Source organism: Pan troglodytes, chromosome 7, assembly GCF_028858775.2.
Source record: "Pan troglodytes isolate AG18354 chromosome 7, NHGRI_mPanTro3-v2.0_pri, whole genome shotgun sequence".
Taxonomy (NCBI): Eukaryota; Metazoa; Chordata; class Mammalia; order Primates; family Hominidae; genus Pan; species Pan troglodytes.
The window spans coordinates 79,305,795-79,319,428 of NC_072405.2; the positions used below are offsets into that span (position 1 = coordinate 79,305,795).

At 38.4% G+C, this 13,634-nt stretch overlaps 2 protein-coding genes across 13 annotated transcripts in view; one reads left to right on the top strand and one right to left on the bottom strand.

Annotated features, from left to right (window-relative positions):
• LACTB2 (lactamase beta 2) overlaps window positions 1-1,052 on the bottom strand; it is a 32,008-nt gene extending 30,956 nt beyond the window's left edge. Inside the window, exon 1 of the mRNA XM_016959565.3 lies at window positions 694-1,052. Within this exon, the coding sequence (XP_016815054.1) occupies window positions 694-815 (122 nt within the window). The 5' untranslated portion in view covers window positions 816-1,052. The remainder of the gene's footprint in view (window positions 1-693) is intronic.
• XKR9 (XK related 9) overlaps window positions 1-13,634 on the top strand; it is a 125,201-nt gene that overhangs the window by 59,751 nt on the left and 51,816 nt on the right. For 5 of the 12 annotated variants that reach the window (XR_010159127.1, XR_010159128.1, XM_054656422.2 and 2 more), the window contains exons 1-3: window positions 1,011-1,235; window positions 5,447-5,528; window positions 11,412-11,961. Coding sequence is in view for 9 of the 12 variants with exons in the window: in XM_054656422.2 (XP_054512397.1) it covers window positions 11,690-11,961 (272 nt within the window). In the remaining 3 variants the exon portion in view is untranslated. Of the gene's footprint in view, window positions 1-1,010; window positions 1,699-5,446; window positions 5,529-11,411; window positions 11,962-13,634 lie in introns of those variants that run through there. The other 7 variants (XM_063816077.1, XM_063816075.1, XM_063816076.1 and 4 more) reach the window with 7 other exon arrangements.

A 13,634-nucleotide genomic window follows, 5' to 3' on the forward strand; every position in this document is an offset into this window, starting at 1 on the left:
AAGACTTACTATGCAGTAAACCAAATCTCCCATTCCTGCATAATTCCACTAAAACAGAATGCAGCTAAACAAGAGCAAAAGTATCTTCTTAGAAATACAGGTGTGTTACTGTGTCTGCAAATTAAACTCAAACAAGGTCACACACAATTGTAACAAAAAACTTCCCCAAATTACTTATGTCAGCTCCTCTTATGAGCCCACAGGCTGCAGAGAACCAATTTGGAAGCCAGGAGAATCCTGCCCTCTGCTGCTGAGTTGAGGAAATCGCCTCAACATAATTAATCGCTTTTGAGAAGGGAAGTTACACTCTGGGCAAAACACCAGTGAAAGTCAAGTGAGCAAAGTAAACGCTTTCTTGGACTCTTGACATCCGAATTTTCTCAACAGTTTAAACACGCACACCCTGGCATTCAAACATCAAGAACAGTAAATCGGGTTTCAAAACAGAAGTTGGTTTTTTTTTTTTTTTTCCATTTCTCCCTAAATTAGAGAGCTATCACCTGGGGTGGTCGTATTTTAGCTAGCTTCGAGATCTGAGTGTCTGCGTGCAGTCTCGACGGGGCTGCTAGGCGCGGGGCTGCCCAGCTAGGGACAGGACGCGGCGCTCCCCACTGCCCGCGCAGCCGCGATCAGTCAAAGCCCGGGCTCCGGGGCCGGCTGCGAACGTTGGGGAGGTTGGAGAGGGACGTTTACCTGGGGCCGGTCCCCACTAGGTAGGTGTTGGTGCCTTGGAGGGTCATGGGACCCGGGTTACAGCCCAACACACGCACGACTCGATTGGACAGCCGCTCGACGCGCTGCAGTACAGCAGCCATTCCCGCCTCAGCCGCCCGCCGGCGTGTCGCCTATCTGGATACTCCAGCGCGGAAGAAGCCAACAGGCCGGGGATAGCGAGTAGCGTCCACGTGATGCCTCGCAACCCGGGAGGGAGGGGATTGGCCAGCGGCTGGTCCAAGTGTCATGTGACACCGCGGGCGAGCCGGGGCGGGGATCCGGCAGCTCGGCCGGGGGGTGGGGTGGGGGCGGTGCGGAACCAGAGGTCACGTGACGCCGCGCGGGCTGCGCGGGCAGTGGTGGGAAGGCTGGCGCGAGGCGTGAGGTGGCGTGAGGCGAAGCTGGAATCTGCCTCTGTCACGGGGGCTGGTGCCTCACGGGTTTGTGTCCTAGACAGGCGAGTGGATCCAAGTGGGCGAGAGACATTTTAATCTGGAAGAGTCTTGTGATTTGGGAGACAGGTTTGGTAACCGTTCGTTATTCAGTAATAAATCTCAGGAAGGATTGCCAGATTTTTAGGCAGTGGCTCTCTCTGTGTGTGTGTGTGTGTGTGTGTGTGTGTGTGTGTGTGTGTGTGTAGTAGTAGTAGTAGCCTGTTCATCTTTTTTTTTTTTGAGACGAAGTCTCGGTCTGTCGCCCAGGCTGGAGTGCAGTGGCGCGATTTCGGCTCACTGCAAGCTCCGCCTTCCGGGTTCACGCCATCCTCCTGCCTCGGCCTCCCGAGTAGCTGGGACTATAGGCGCCCGCCACCACGCCCGGCTAATTTTTTGTATTTTTAGTAGAGACGGGGTTTCATTGTGTTAGCCAGGAAGGTCTTGATCTCCTGACCTCGTGATCCGCCCGCCTCGGCCTCCCAAAGTGCTGGGATTACAGGCGTGAGCTACCGCGCCGGGCCAGCCTGTTCATCTTTTATAATAAATAGTGGTAAGACATATTTACTTAGTACTTCCTACTATGCCTAAGTGCTTTCTACAAACATCCGACTTAACGCCCTTAATCCTCAGAACATTATTAAGAGGTGGACACTATTTTTGTTACAAATGAAAAACGGGGATTGGGCGGCTGCCCAGATGACAGAGTCTGCGTGTGCGGCCTTGCTCCTACCTGCCTCGCACTAACACTTGTCCCCCTCAGTGAGATTCAAGGAGCATGCCTCTGCTTGCCAGTGTTACCCGCCTGCCCAGAGAGCTAGGCTGGTCTTGTGGAGCCGTTTTGTGCCCAAGATGGAAGGGACTCATTTTCTCTGTAACAAGTCGGTTTCTAATCAGCCAAGTATTAACTATCCAGTGTTAACTACAGCTTCCCATAAAAAAAGTTGAGTTATAAATTACTTAAAAGAAAATACACAGATCCTGTAGACAGTTCCATCGAGTTATGACAATTGTATGTAATCACTGCCCCAAAGAGATGTAGAACATATCCACTGTAGCAGCCCACTCTTTTTTTTTTTTTTAAAGGTGAGAAATTGACACATACAGTGCTTGGTGGCTTTTTTTTTTCCAGATATTTCTGATGAAGAAAACGATATGCTCTTACCTATTTTATGAATCAGCAGCATAGTGTATCAGAGTGGCTAATGACATCTGCTTTGTGTGTGAGAAATGTCTTTGCCTTGTTTCACACAGTTGTACTTTTAATGGAAAAATATTCAAAAAATCATCGCTGAAATAATCATATAAGTTATCCCTTGTTGCAATGGGAAGTTAAACAGTATACCCTTCAAAAAAATACTTAAAGTAACCAAATCTCCTACATCAGGCATTTCAATCTGTCAATATGTATTTATCATAGCCATCAATTAATGGCTATTCAGGCAGGAAGCTATGCACATCTTCCCTTTTTAAGAACTCTGCTGGAAAGTCAGTGAACCCTGGAGAAGAGGATGGAACAGTAATTTCTGGACCAGATTCCTGAGAATCTGGGCACTCCCCTTCTTTTATTCTTTGGCTTAATTAATTTTCTTACTTAACTTACTTATTTACTTACAGGGTCTGGCTTTCACCCAGGCTGCAGTGCAGTGGCACTATCATAGCTCACTGTAACCTTGAACTCTTGAACTCAAGCGATTCAGGTGATCCCCCTGCTTTGGTCTCCCAAAGTGCTAGGATTGCAGGCTTGAGCCACCATGCCTGGCTGAGATAAACTTTTTAGCTCCCACGTATGAATGAGAATATGTGATATTTGTCTTTCTATGCATGATTATTTCACTTAGCATAATCTCTAGTTCCATCCATATTGCTGAAAATGACATGATCTCATTTTTTTTTTATGGCCAAATAGTATTTTATTGTGTGTATATATCACATTTTCTTTATCCATTTGTTTGTTGATGGACTTTTAGGTTGATTTCATATCTTTCCTATTGTGAATAATGTTGTGATAAACATGCAGGTGCAGTTGTCCCTTTGATATACAAATAGTAGTGGGATTGCTAAATCATATGGTAGTTCTGTGTGTGTGTGTGTGTGTGTGTGTGTGTATTTTATACATCTCTGTACTGTTTTCCATAGCGGTTGTACTAATTTACATTCCCACCAACTGTGTATGAGAGTTCCTTTTTCTCTACATCCTCTCCAGCATCTGTTATTGTCTTTTTAATAACAGCTATTCTAACTGGGGTAAGATGATATCTCATTATGGTTTTGATTTGCATTTGCCTGATGATTAGTGATGTTGAGCATTTTTTCATATGTTTGTTGGCCATTTGTATGTCTTCTTTTGAGAATCGTCTATTCATGTTCTGTACCCTCTTTTTGGTGGGATTATTTGTGTTTTCTCTTGTTGAGTTTGAGTTCCTTGTATGTTCTGGATATTAGTCCCTTGTCAGATGAATAGTTTGCAAATATTTTCTTCTGTTCAGCAGATGTCTCTGCACCTTGTTGATTGTTTCCTTTGCTGTGCAGAAACTTTTTCATTTAATATAGTCAAATTTGTCTGTTTTTATTTTAGTCGTATGTGCTTTTGAGGTCTTAGCTACAAAATCTTTGCCTAAACCAATGTCCTTATGTATTTTACCTATATTTTCTTCTAGTAGTTTTATAGTTTAAGGTCTTACGTTTAATCCTTCTTGAGTTGGCTTTTGCATATGATGAGAGACAAGGTCCAGCTTCATTAGCTTTTTTTAAAAATTAAACTTTCACTTGCACTTTCCTTCTGGATTCCATTTAATCAATTGCCAAGCTCCTCATTTGGCAGATGAAGGCATAGGCCAAATGATTTAAAAGTAAGGCAACTTGCATAGGGCCATACAAGGAGATACTAGAAAAAGAGTACAAATAGAAGGTAGATAGTGACTATGTTTTAGATGAGATAAAATTGAGGTAATTGTGGTATATCCAGGTAGAGAAACCTATGGACAGTTAGATATATTTTTTGGTCGGGTGTGGTGGCTCACGCCTGTAATCCCAGCACTTTGGGAGACTAGCCTGACCAACATGGCGAAACCCTGTCTCTACTAAAAATACAAAAATTAGGTGGGCATGGTGGCGGGTGCCTGTAATCCCAGCTACTTGGGAGGCCGAGGCAGGAGAATCACTTGAACCCAGGAGGCGGAGGTTGCAGTGAGCTGAGATCACGGCACTGCACTCCAGCCTGAGTGACAGAGTGAGACTCCATGTCAAAAAAAAAAAAAGATACAAAATTAAGTCTTTGTGAATATGTTTAGAAATGTGACTTGAAGTTTAAGTTCCTCTCCAAGAAATCAGATCAAATATTTTTCATGTTCTGTTCAGTTACACTTACAATAGTTTATTATCTACTTACAACATGCAAAGTAATGTTGTAGACATATTGAGGGCATGTTAAAAATGAATAAGATAATCTTTGCTTTCTAGAGGGTCATAACCATGAAGGAGATACTTTTAAAGTGTATATGGGTTCAGGTATGGTGGCATGAGCCTGTAATCCTAGCACTGTTGGGAGGCTGAGTCTGGAGGAGTGCTTGAGCCCAGGAGTTCGAGGTTATAGTGAGCTATGATTGTGCCACTGCACTCCAGCCTGAGTGATGGAGCAAGACCTTGTCTCTTAAAAAAAAGCATATGTGGGTAAATACTAGAAGAGAAGTACAGCTGAAGTGATGAGATTGCAAGGAGAAAGGGGAGAAACATACTGGGATGCTCTGGGAAAGCCTAAAGATGGTGGGTTTTGAGCTGATTCTTAAAGGATTGACAGAATTTCATCAGATAGATGGCAGTTATTCTAGACAGCAGTAAATAACCCTGAGCAAAGGCTTGGAAATGGAAGAAAAGTAGTGCTTATTTTGGGAATACAGACCAACAATCATATGCTCTTTGGGGCACAAGATTTGAGAAGGTATAAGGTTGAAAAGTAGGTGGGGCTGAGTTTATGATACTTTGTTAGAGTACTTCAAATTTAAGAACCTCCTTTTCAAACGTGACATGTTATCCATTTGGATATGTTGTGAGACAAATTGTATTTTCTTGACTTATTTGACAAATACAGTGAAAGCTTGGAGCCTAGTCAGCCTATGAAAGGACTTATGCTATTTCTTCCTCTCAATGAGATAGTTATAAAAGGGTGTACTGTATTCACAATGACACAGACTCTTATCACTAGATTAGAAAATGCCACATATGACTAACAGGTGATTTCAGTTTCATTTTAGTATTCGATCTTAAAGGTTTACACATCCTTTAATTATACTTGTTTTTAGTGAAGAAGAAGTAAAATATTCACAAGATGAAGATTTTTCCAGAAGGGACTTTGAGTCAAAGATGGCTTTTTATATTTGACAAGTAAGTCTATATTTTATATGTGTTATATTTGGTTGACAAGGGAAAGTTTCCTAGTTTTAATTTCTTTAAATATCTGCTTTATCTCAGATAGCTGTACAGTGGGCAAAAGTTACGTATTTCGGCTCGCAGCCAGGTAGCCACATAGCTAGGTTGATATTTGGAATTGGATTGAAACCGTTTGTGTTAAGCCATTCTTGCATTGCTGTAAAGAAATACTTGAGACTAGGTAATTTATAAGAAACGAGGGCCAGGTGCAGTTGCCCATTCTTGTAATCCCAGCACTTTGGGAGGCCGAGGTGGGTGGGTCACTTGAGGTCAGGATTCGAAATCAGCCTGCCCAATATGGCGAAACCCTGTCTCTACTAAAAATACAAAAATTAGCTGGGTTTGGTGGTGTGCGCCTGTAGTCCCAGCTACTTGGAGAGGCTGAGGCAGGAGAATCACTCGAACCCACTGTCTTTGATATTAGCACTTGGCTCCCTTTTAGTTTTGCAAATATCTTTAGCAAGTGGTTGCTGTACAGCCTGCTTAAAGTCCTCTTCTGAAGAAGCTTTTTCTTTCTCTCTCACCTGGCCAGGATGCACATTTTTCAAACTTTTATGCTCTGCTTCCTGTTTAAATATAAATTCAAATTTTCAGTCATTTTCTTGCTTCCACATCTGGGCATAGGTTGTTAGAAGCAGCCGGTCCATGTCTTGAATGCTTTGCTACTTAGAAATTTCTTCTGCCAGGTACCCTAAATCATCACTCTGAAGTTCAAACTTCCATAGATCTCTAGGGCACAAATACAATCCAGCCAAGCTTTTTGCTGAGGCATAACATGGATGATCTTTGCTCCACTTCTGAATAAGTTACTCATTTCCATCTGAGACATCAGCAGCCTGGACTTCATTGTCCGTGTCATTATCGGCATTTGGGTCACAACCTTTAAGAAGCTCCAACCTTTCCCTCATCTTCCCTTCTTCTCTGAGTCTTACAAACTCTTCTAGCCTCTGCCTGTTACTCAGTTCTAACACTGTTTTCATGTTTTCAGGTATCTTTATAGCAAAACTTTACTACTGGTGCCAATTTTCTGTGTTAGGCCATTCTTGCATTGCTATAAAGAAATACCTGAGACTGGGTAATTTATAAGAAAATAAGTTTAATAGGCTCATGGTTCTTCAGGCTGTACAGGAAGCAAAGTGCCAGAATCTGCTTTTGGGGAGGCCTCAGGAAGCTTACAATCATGGCAGAAGGTGAAGAGGAAGCACGTGTCTCACATGGAGAGAGCAGGAGCAAAAAAGAGAGTAGTGGGGGAGATGCAATGCTTTACAACAACCAGATCTCACTCACTATCGTGAGGACAGCACCAAACCATGAGAGATACACCCCTATGACCCAAAACCTCCAACCAGGCCCCACCTCCAACATGGGGGATTACAATTCAACATGAGATTTGGTAGGGACATATATTCAGACTATATCATTGTCCTATTAAGTCAGTAAGTGTAAGAAGTCCCCTATGAAGCCAAACTTTGTAGGTGGCATTATTTTACTTAAGGTGGTACTGGAATAGTGATCAACCATAGAGATAGAGATGAACTATTCTTAATACAAGTTATTTAACAATTGAAAGACCTGCAGCTCTCTTTATCAGATCCGCCGTATGTATTAGCTTGCTATGTAGGTTTCCTTCTACTTGGTGTTATGTTCTGCCTGACTAAATTAGGAATATGGATATTACCATATTAGATTAATCTATTGCATCTAATGTTCTGCCAGTAACAGTTTCTGTTTCTTGGAAATTATTCTTTCCATCTTGTAAAAGTTGACTCAAAACTGCTAGTGTTGGCCAGGTATGGTACCTGTGCTGATAGTCCCAGCTACTCAGGAGGCTAAGGTGGGAGGATCACTTGAGCACAGGAATTCAAGACCAGCCTGGGTAATATAGAGAGACCCTGTCTCTTAAACAAACAAACAAACAAACAACCCAAACCTGCTACTACTATTTTTATTACTCTTGCCAGGTAAAGGAAGCTCTCTTTATGGGTAGAGAGATTAAGAAATGCACATATGGAATACTGAAGTATTATAGTCTGTAATTTTAAGGAAATTATCTACATTTAAAATCATTTAAAGCAAAATTTTAGCTTAACTATTGTGTTTTAGTCAAGTTTTATTCTTTTGAACATGTTCTCAGACTATAAAGTTTTCCTGAGAAAAAGCAGTGGAAAATAAGTTAAAGATTAAAAAAAAATAAAAAAAATCTTTTTTTGTTTTGTTTTGTGACAGGGTCTCACTTTGTTGCCCAGGCTGGAGTGCAGCGATGCCATATCAGTTCACTGCAACCCCCACTTCCTGGGCTTAAATGATCCTCCCACCTCAGCCTCCCAAGTAGCTGACACTACAGGAGCACACTACCATGCCTGGCTAATTTTTGTATTTTTTTTGTAGAGGTGGGGTTTCACCATGTTGCCCAGGCTGGTCTTGAACTCCTGGACTCAAGTGATCTGCCTGGCTCAGCCTCCCAAAGTGCTGAGATTACAGGCCTGAGCTACTGCACCTGGCCAAGATTTTTGTTTAGAAAGGTTTAGATCACATCATTTGCAATTCTAACTATATTCCCCTCTCCCTTTAATTTCACTACAGAAAAGAATAATATACAATAATAATGTGTATTCTATCTCAAATCTATAGACTGCTGTGCCTAAGTGTTATACTCACACAGCTATAAATGTTTTCTGTTTTCTCTTCAGATACTGTGTAAGTATATTGTGGGTAGGACCTAAGCATTGGAGGCAAACAGATTTTACTCATTAGAGAAAACTCACCTAAATATCCAACACCTCTATGCCTCAGTTTTCTGGTCTACAAAATGGAGTCAATAATACTGTTTTCACAGGGATTTGTGAGGATTAAATGAAATAATTTATGCCAAAAAACTTCACTTTTAGTAAACACCTAGCAGTAGTAGCTACTATTACTACCATCTATTCTTCTCCTATATAAGCAATTTTTTTCTTAGTAAAGCTTAAGAAATTATATTTTTAAGAATGATATTAGAACAGGATTTGTATACACATTAAACATATCCAGTAGAACCATGCTAAGGAATTTCTGACAATATTTTTTGAAACTTTTGTTTTTGAAGGATTCAAAATCTAGTGCATTAGACTTTTGAACTAGCTGTTCCTTTGAGCTGGAAAGCTTTTCCATCTCATATGCACATGGCCAATTTCACTACTCAAATGCCACCTTCTCAGTGAGTCCTGCCCTGACCAATCTAATTAATGTCACAGCCCATGATATGCCCATCTCTACTGTAATTGCTGATCTTCCTTACTATGCTTTATTTTTTCCATAGCACTTACCACCTTCTAATATATTTGATTTATTAATTATTTTTTATTGTTAATTGACTATATTTTGAATTTTATGTTTAAGAATGATACATAATAGATGTACATATTTTTGAGGTGCATGTGATAATTTAATACATTCATATAATTTATAAAGATCAAATCATTGTAATTGAGATACCCCTTGATTATCTTTCTGTGCTAGGATATAAGTTCCACAGGGGCAGGAATATTTGTCTCTCATCACTTGATATATCCAGGAAAGCCTAAAACAGCACATGGTAGTTTCTAAGTAAATATTTAATTAGTTCAATTGAGCAGAACCTCCCGATTAATCTCATCCTCCTAAACCCCATGTGTATGTTGGCTTGAGGTCTTTCATGTTAGCATAAGAAACCTGCTGCAGGGAAATTCATGGCCCACTAGATTTTAAAAACTCAGTTTTTAAGCTGTTTTTTTCTGTCCTGTTGGCCACAACATTCTTGACAGGAGAAGCAGTGATCATAACTGTTGCTTTATTCCGTGAGAAGAATGAAATACCTTTTAATATTATTCTGAAGACTTTTTAGCAAAATACTTATAAGTGATAAAATGATAAGAACACAGTAAGTATTGGTTTGTGTGTGTGTTTTTAGTAAACATTCACCTTGGTGTGTTTAAAGTAATAATTTTTTTTATAGAAACATAGTGTGTTAACTTGTCTGGCTGCCATAGCAGAATACCACAGACTTGTTAGCTTAAACAATAGAAATTTATTTTTTGACAGTTCTGGACACTGGAAGTCCAAGATCATTGTGCCAGCAGGGTTGGTTTCTGGTGAGGTTCTCTCTCCTTGGGTTACAGATGGCTGCCTTCTTGTGTCCTCACATGGCCTTTTCTCTGGTGTTGCTTCCTCTTCTTGTAAGAACTCCAGTCCTATTGTATCAGGGCTCCAGAGCTCATTTATCCCTCCTTACCTTCAAGATCATACCACAGTACTTTTTCACTTAACATTATATGCAGTCAAGTCAGACATTGCAAACTCATATGCTTACAGAGGCCAGGCAAGCAGTTAGCAAGGTAATAATGATAACTAACATTTACTGGGCCCTAACTGTGTGCCAAGTACTTTTCTAGGGGTTTATATGTATTACATGTATTATCTTTCTTGACCTTCACAACAACCCTATAAGGTATATACCATTATTCTCTCCACATTTTAGATGAAGAAAATAAAGTATAAGGCTGGAAAGAATACATTTAGGGACACACAGCTAGTAGGTAGCTGCATTAACATTGAGACCCAGCTGTTGAAATGCCTGAAATGGGCCAGATGACTACTGTGATGAACAGGAGAGAGCATGCCCCATCTAAAGGGGCAGCCACTGCTCATGAAGGACTAATCTAGCATAGAAGATCTTTCTGTTTTTTGTTAGCAGTCAAACATTTGCGTTTTTTGTGAAATGTTGGCAATTAATTAGGAAAACAAACCAAAAAACCACCGAGTCAGACAAATCTTGTATACAGATTGTGTTCATTCAGACTATGTTTATAAAATAGTAATAATAATAGTAGAATCTACATTTTAAGTGATAGAAGAATTAAATTGGGGCATTTTGTATACAACATTTTGCTCAGTGCTTGGCACATAGTGGTAAGTAAATGTTAGCTTTCATTAGTAGCATAAACATTTTCTCCGGTCATCGAAATTCTGCATGAGTATCATTTACTATTTTTATTTTAAAAAATTATATACCTAACAACATCAGTACAGTTCTGTTGTAAAAAAAAAAAAAAACCTCAAAAAAAGTAGCAGTATAGAGAGAAAACAACTGAAGTTGCATTTGCTTCCTACTCTCAACCGCCTTCCTCTCTCCATGTATAATTAAAAACCATAAATAGTATACAGTATTTATCTTTCTGGGATTTGCTTTTTTCACTTAAAACATCTTGAAGATCTTCTGAAGTGAGTTCATACAAAGCTGCTTTAATCTTTTTAAAGGCTGCATGGTGTATCCTTTAGTATGGATGTACCATAATCTATTGAACTAGGCCTCTCAATTGTCATTTAGGTAGTTTTCAATATTTCGCTCTTATAAAAAAGGCTCTGCAAAGATTATCTTTTTGTACATTTTTGAATATTTCCCTAGGATAGAATCCTAGATGGAGTTGCTGGGCCAAAAGCATATTAAGAATTTTTACAACTATTGCACCTTTGTTACATATATTTTAGTAGTTTTGTAATATTCCATTTTATGGATCTACCTTTATTTACTTTACCATTTCCTTATGTTGAAATATTTAGGTTGTTTCCAGTTTGCCACTATAAATAGTCATGTGATAAATTTCTTTGTGGGTAGGTCATATTTTTAAAAGATAAATAGTCTGAGAGGAAGTTATCAACTATCAAGTATATTTCTGAGACTTTCCCAAAGCTATTATAAGAACTGTATTTAGTGGCAATATATTATTTTTAGGAAAAGTAGAGCTTTGATAAAATCATTGCCAAGGGTTTTTAATATTATACTTAAGATATTTTGGAACTTAAATATCTGTTTTATTTTAGGTCTTGTCATCTGTAATGAAGATCATTGTGAAACAGAAGATTGATTAAAGCCTTGTAACATTGGACCTAGATTAGAGATTTAGAAAAGAAAGTCAAAATTAGTCACTTTAGTGTTAGTGTTCCCATTTCATAATATTTATTCTTTCTTCTAAATAGATTTAGGGAGTAGAAATTAAAATTCAATGCTATACCAAAGGGTATACTAATATTTGTTCGGCTTTTTTTCCCTTTTTGTGAGGGAGAAAAAAGTAGATAACGAAAAGCTATAGTCATTCATAATGAAATATACTAAACAGAATTTTATGATGTCGGTTCTTGGCATTATAATCTACGTAACTGATTTAATTGTGGACATTTGGGTATCTGTCAGATTTTTCCATGAAGGACAGTATGTTTTTAGTGCTTTAGCATTAAGCTTTATGCTTTTTGGAACACTTGTGGCTCAGTGTTTTAGTTATTCTTGGTTCAAGGCTGATTTAAAGAAAGCAGGCCAAGAAAGTCAGCATTGTTTTCTTCTACTTCATTGCTTGCAAGGAGGAGTTTTTACAAGGTGAGCATACATGTTTAATCATTACCACTGTTTTTCTTTTTCCAAACAGAAGCTACCATTTTGTATCTTATCTGGGTAGTCAAATGTACAAAGATCCCTTATTTGCATGAAGCACAAAGGTTACTTACTCCTCACTATTGTGCTAATATAAGTCATTGCCATACTGTCAGAATTTTCCAGGTTCATTAATAAAAATGTTTAAATTTATCTAATTAGGTTTTTTCTGATATGAACTCAGTTTTCATGAGAAGGAAAAAGACATTTCTATGTCTTACAGAACTTTTATCTTCTGTGTATATTCTAAGTCTGATTGTGTAAATATGGCATTTCACTTGTAACTGAGAGAGTACTCACTTTTTTGATACTTATCATTGATTTAACTAAATGAAATTTTTGCTGCAATAATGCAGTAGCTATGTGGTTAGCTAGGTACAGAGTCATAGAACTAAAGCAACCTTAAGAATCGTGTTGTTATAGGTAGAGAAACGAGACTCTAAATAGGCCCTCAGAATTCCATGATTCTCTGTATATTTAATTTTTTATGACCTCTCCATTATTACTTTAAGTGATTCTACTTTTGATTCTGTCCTGTTAAAAAGCAATTCATGATCCTTAGTTGAATGTATTAAAAAAATGCCAGGCTTTTCTTATATTAATTAATGGGAATAACGCCATTGTATTTATGTGGAGACTTACAGTTTTCAAAGTATTTTCACATATTTTGCCTTTTTGAAGCTATAGTTATTATGTTTTTAATATGTAAAAGAAACAGAATGTGCAGTGAGAAAGAAGTTTATAGGTTTTAGGAAAAGCTGGAAAAAAAGTGCTTTAGTTGTTGGTATTAGAAGTCAGTTTTCAAACTGCACATTCTCAATAAGACAAAAATGTTTAAAGAAATACAGTAAAAGTGCTGATGAACAAATACATATGTAATAGGTAAGATTAAATGAGTACTCTGTATGAGCAATATTGAGAATTATGTAGTTGTAATATTGAAGAAAGATAAAAGTTGCTTTTGCAAGGAATTTAGAAATATGGTAAATTTTCTGTTACTTGCCATTCTAATAATGGAAAATTTGCACATCTACAGAACTATTTTCATCAGCATTGAAATGAGGACCTTAAGGTACATTGTATTATAAATTATAAATTGTATTATAAAAGAAAGCCAAATTGCCTTGATTTTCAGTGTCTCTTGATACACCTAGTAATTTTTGATTGAATATTACACATTGTATACAAAAGATGATAGAAGTTTCAAATGCTACTGTTTTGCTTTTTCTCTAGTAGGCATTTAGACTAAGGTTCAATCTGCTTTGGTTTGTAGTCTCTAGGGAACTGAGAGTATGGTGTGGTCATCTCACCTCCACAAGTCCTGAACACTAATTTTTATCTTGGCACCACAAGACTACCAGAAAGCCTGTTTTGCTTTTTCAAGACTTTCTGCTTAGCTTTTAGCCTCTATGGTGTAGTTTCAAAATTTGGCACATACGTTGTTGGAAAAATTGATTGAGTTGAGGTCCCTCAGTCAACAGACCTCTAAAACCTAGCTTAAACATCTTGAAGATCTTCTGAAGTGAGTTCATACAAAGCTGCTTTGCTCTTTTTAAAGGCTGCATGGTGTATTCTTTAGTATGGATGTACTATAATCTATTGAACTAGGCCTCTCTTCT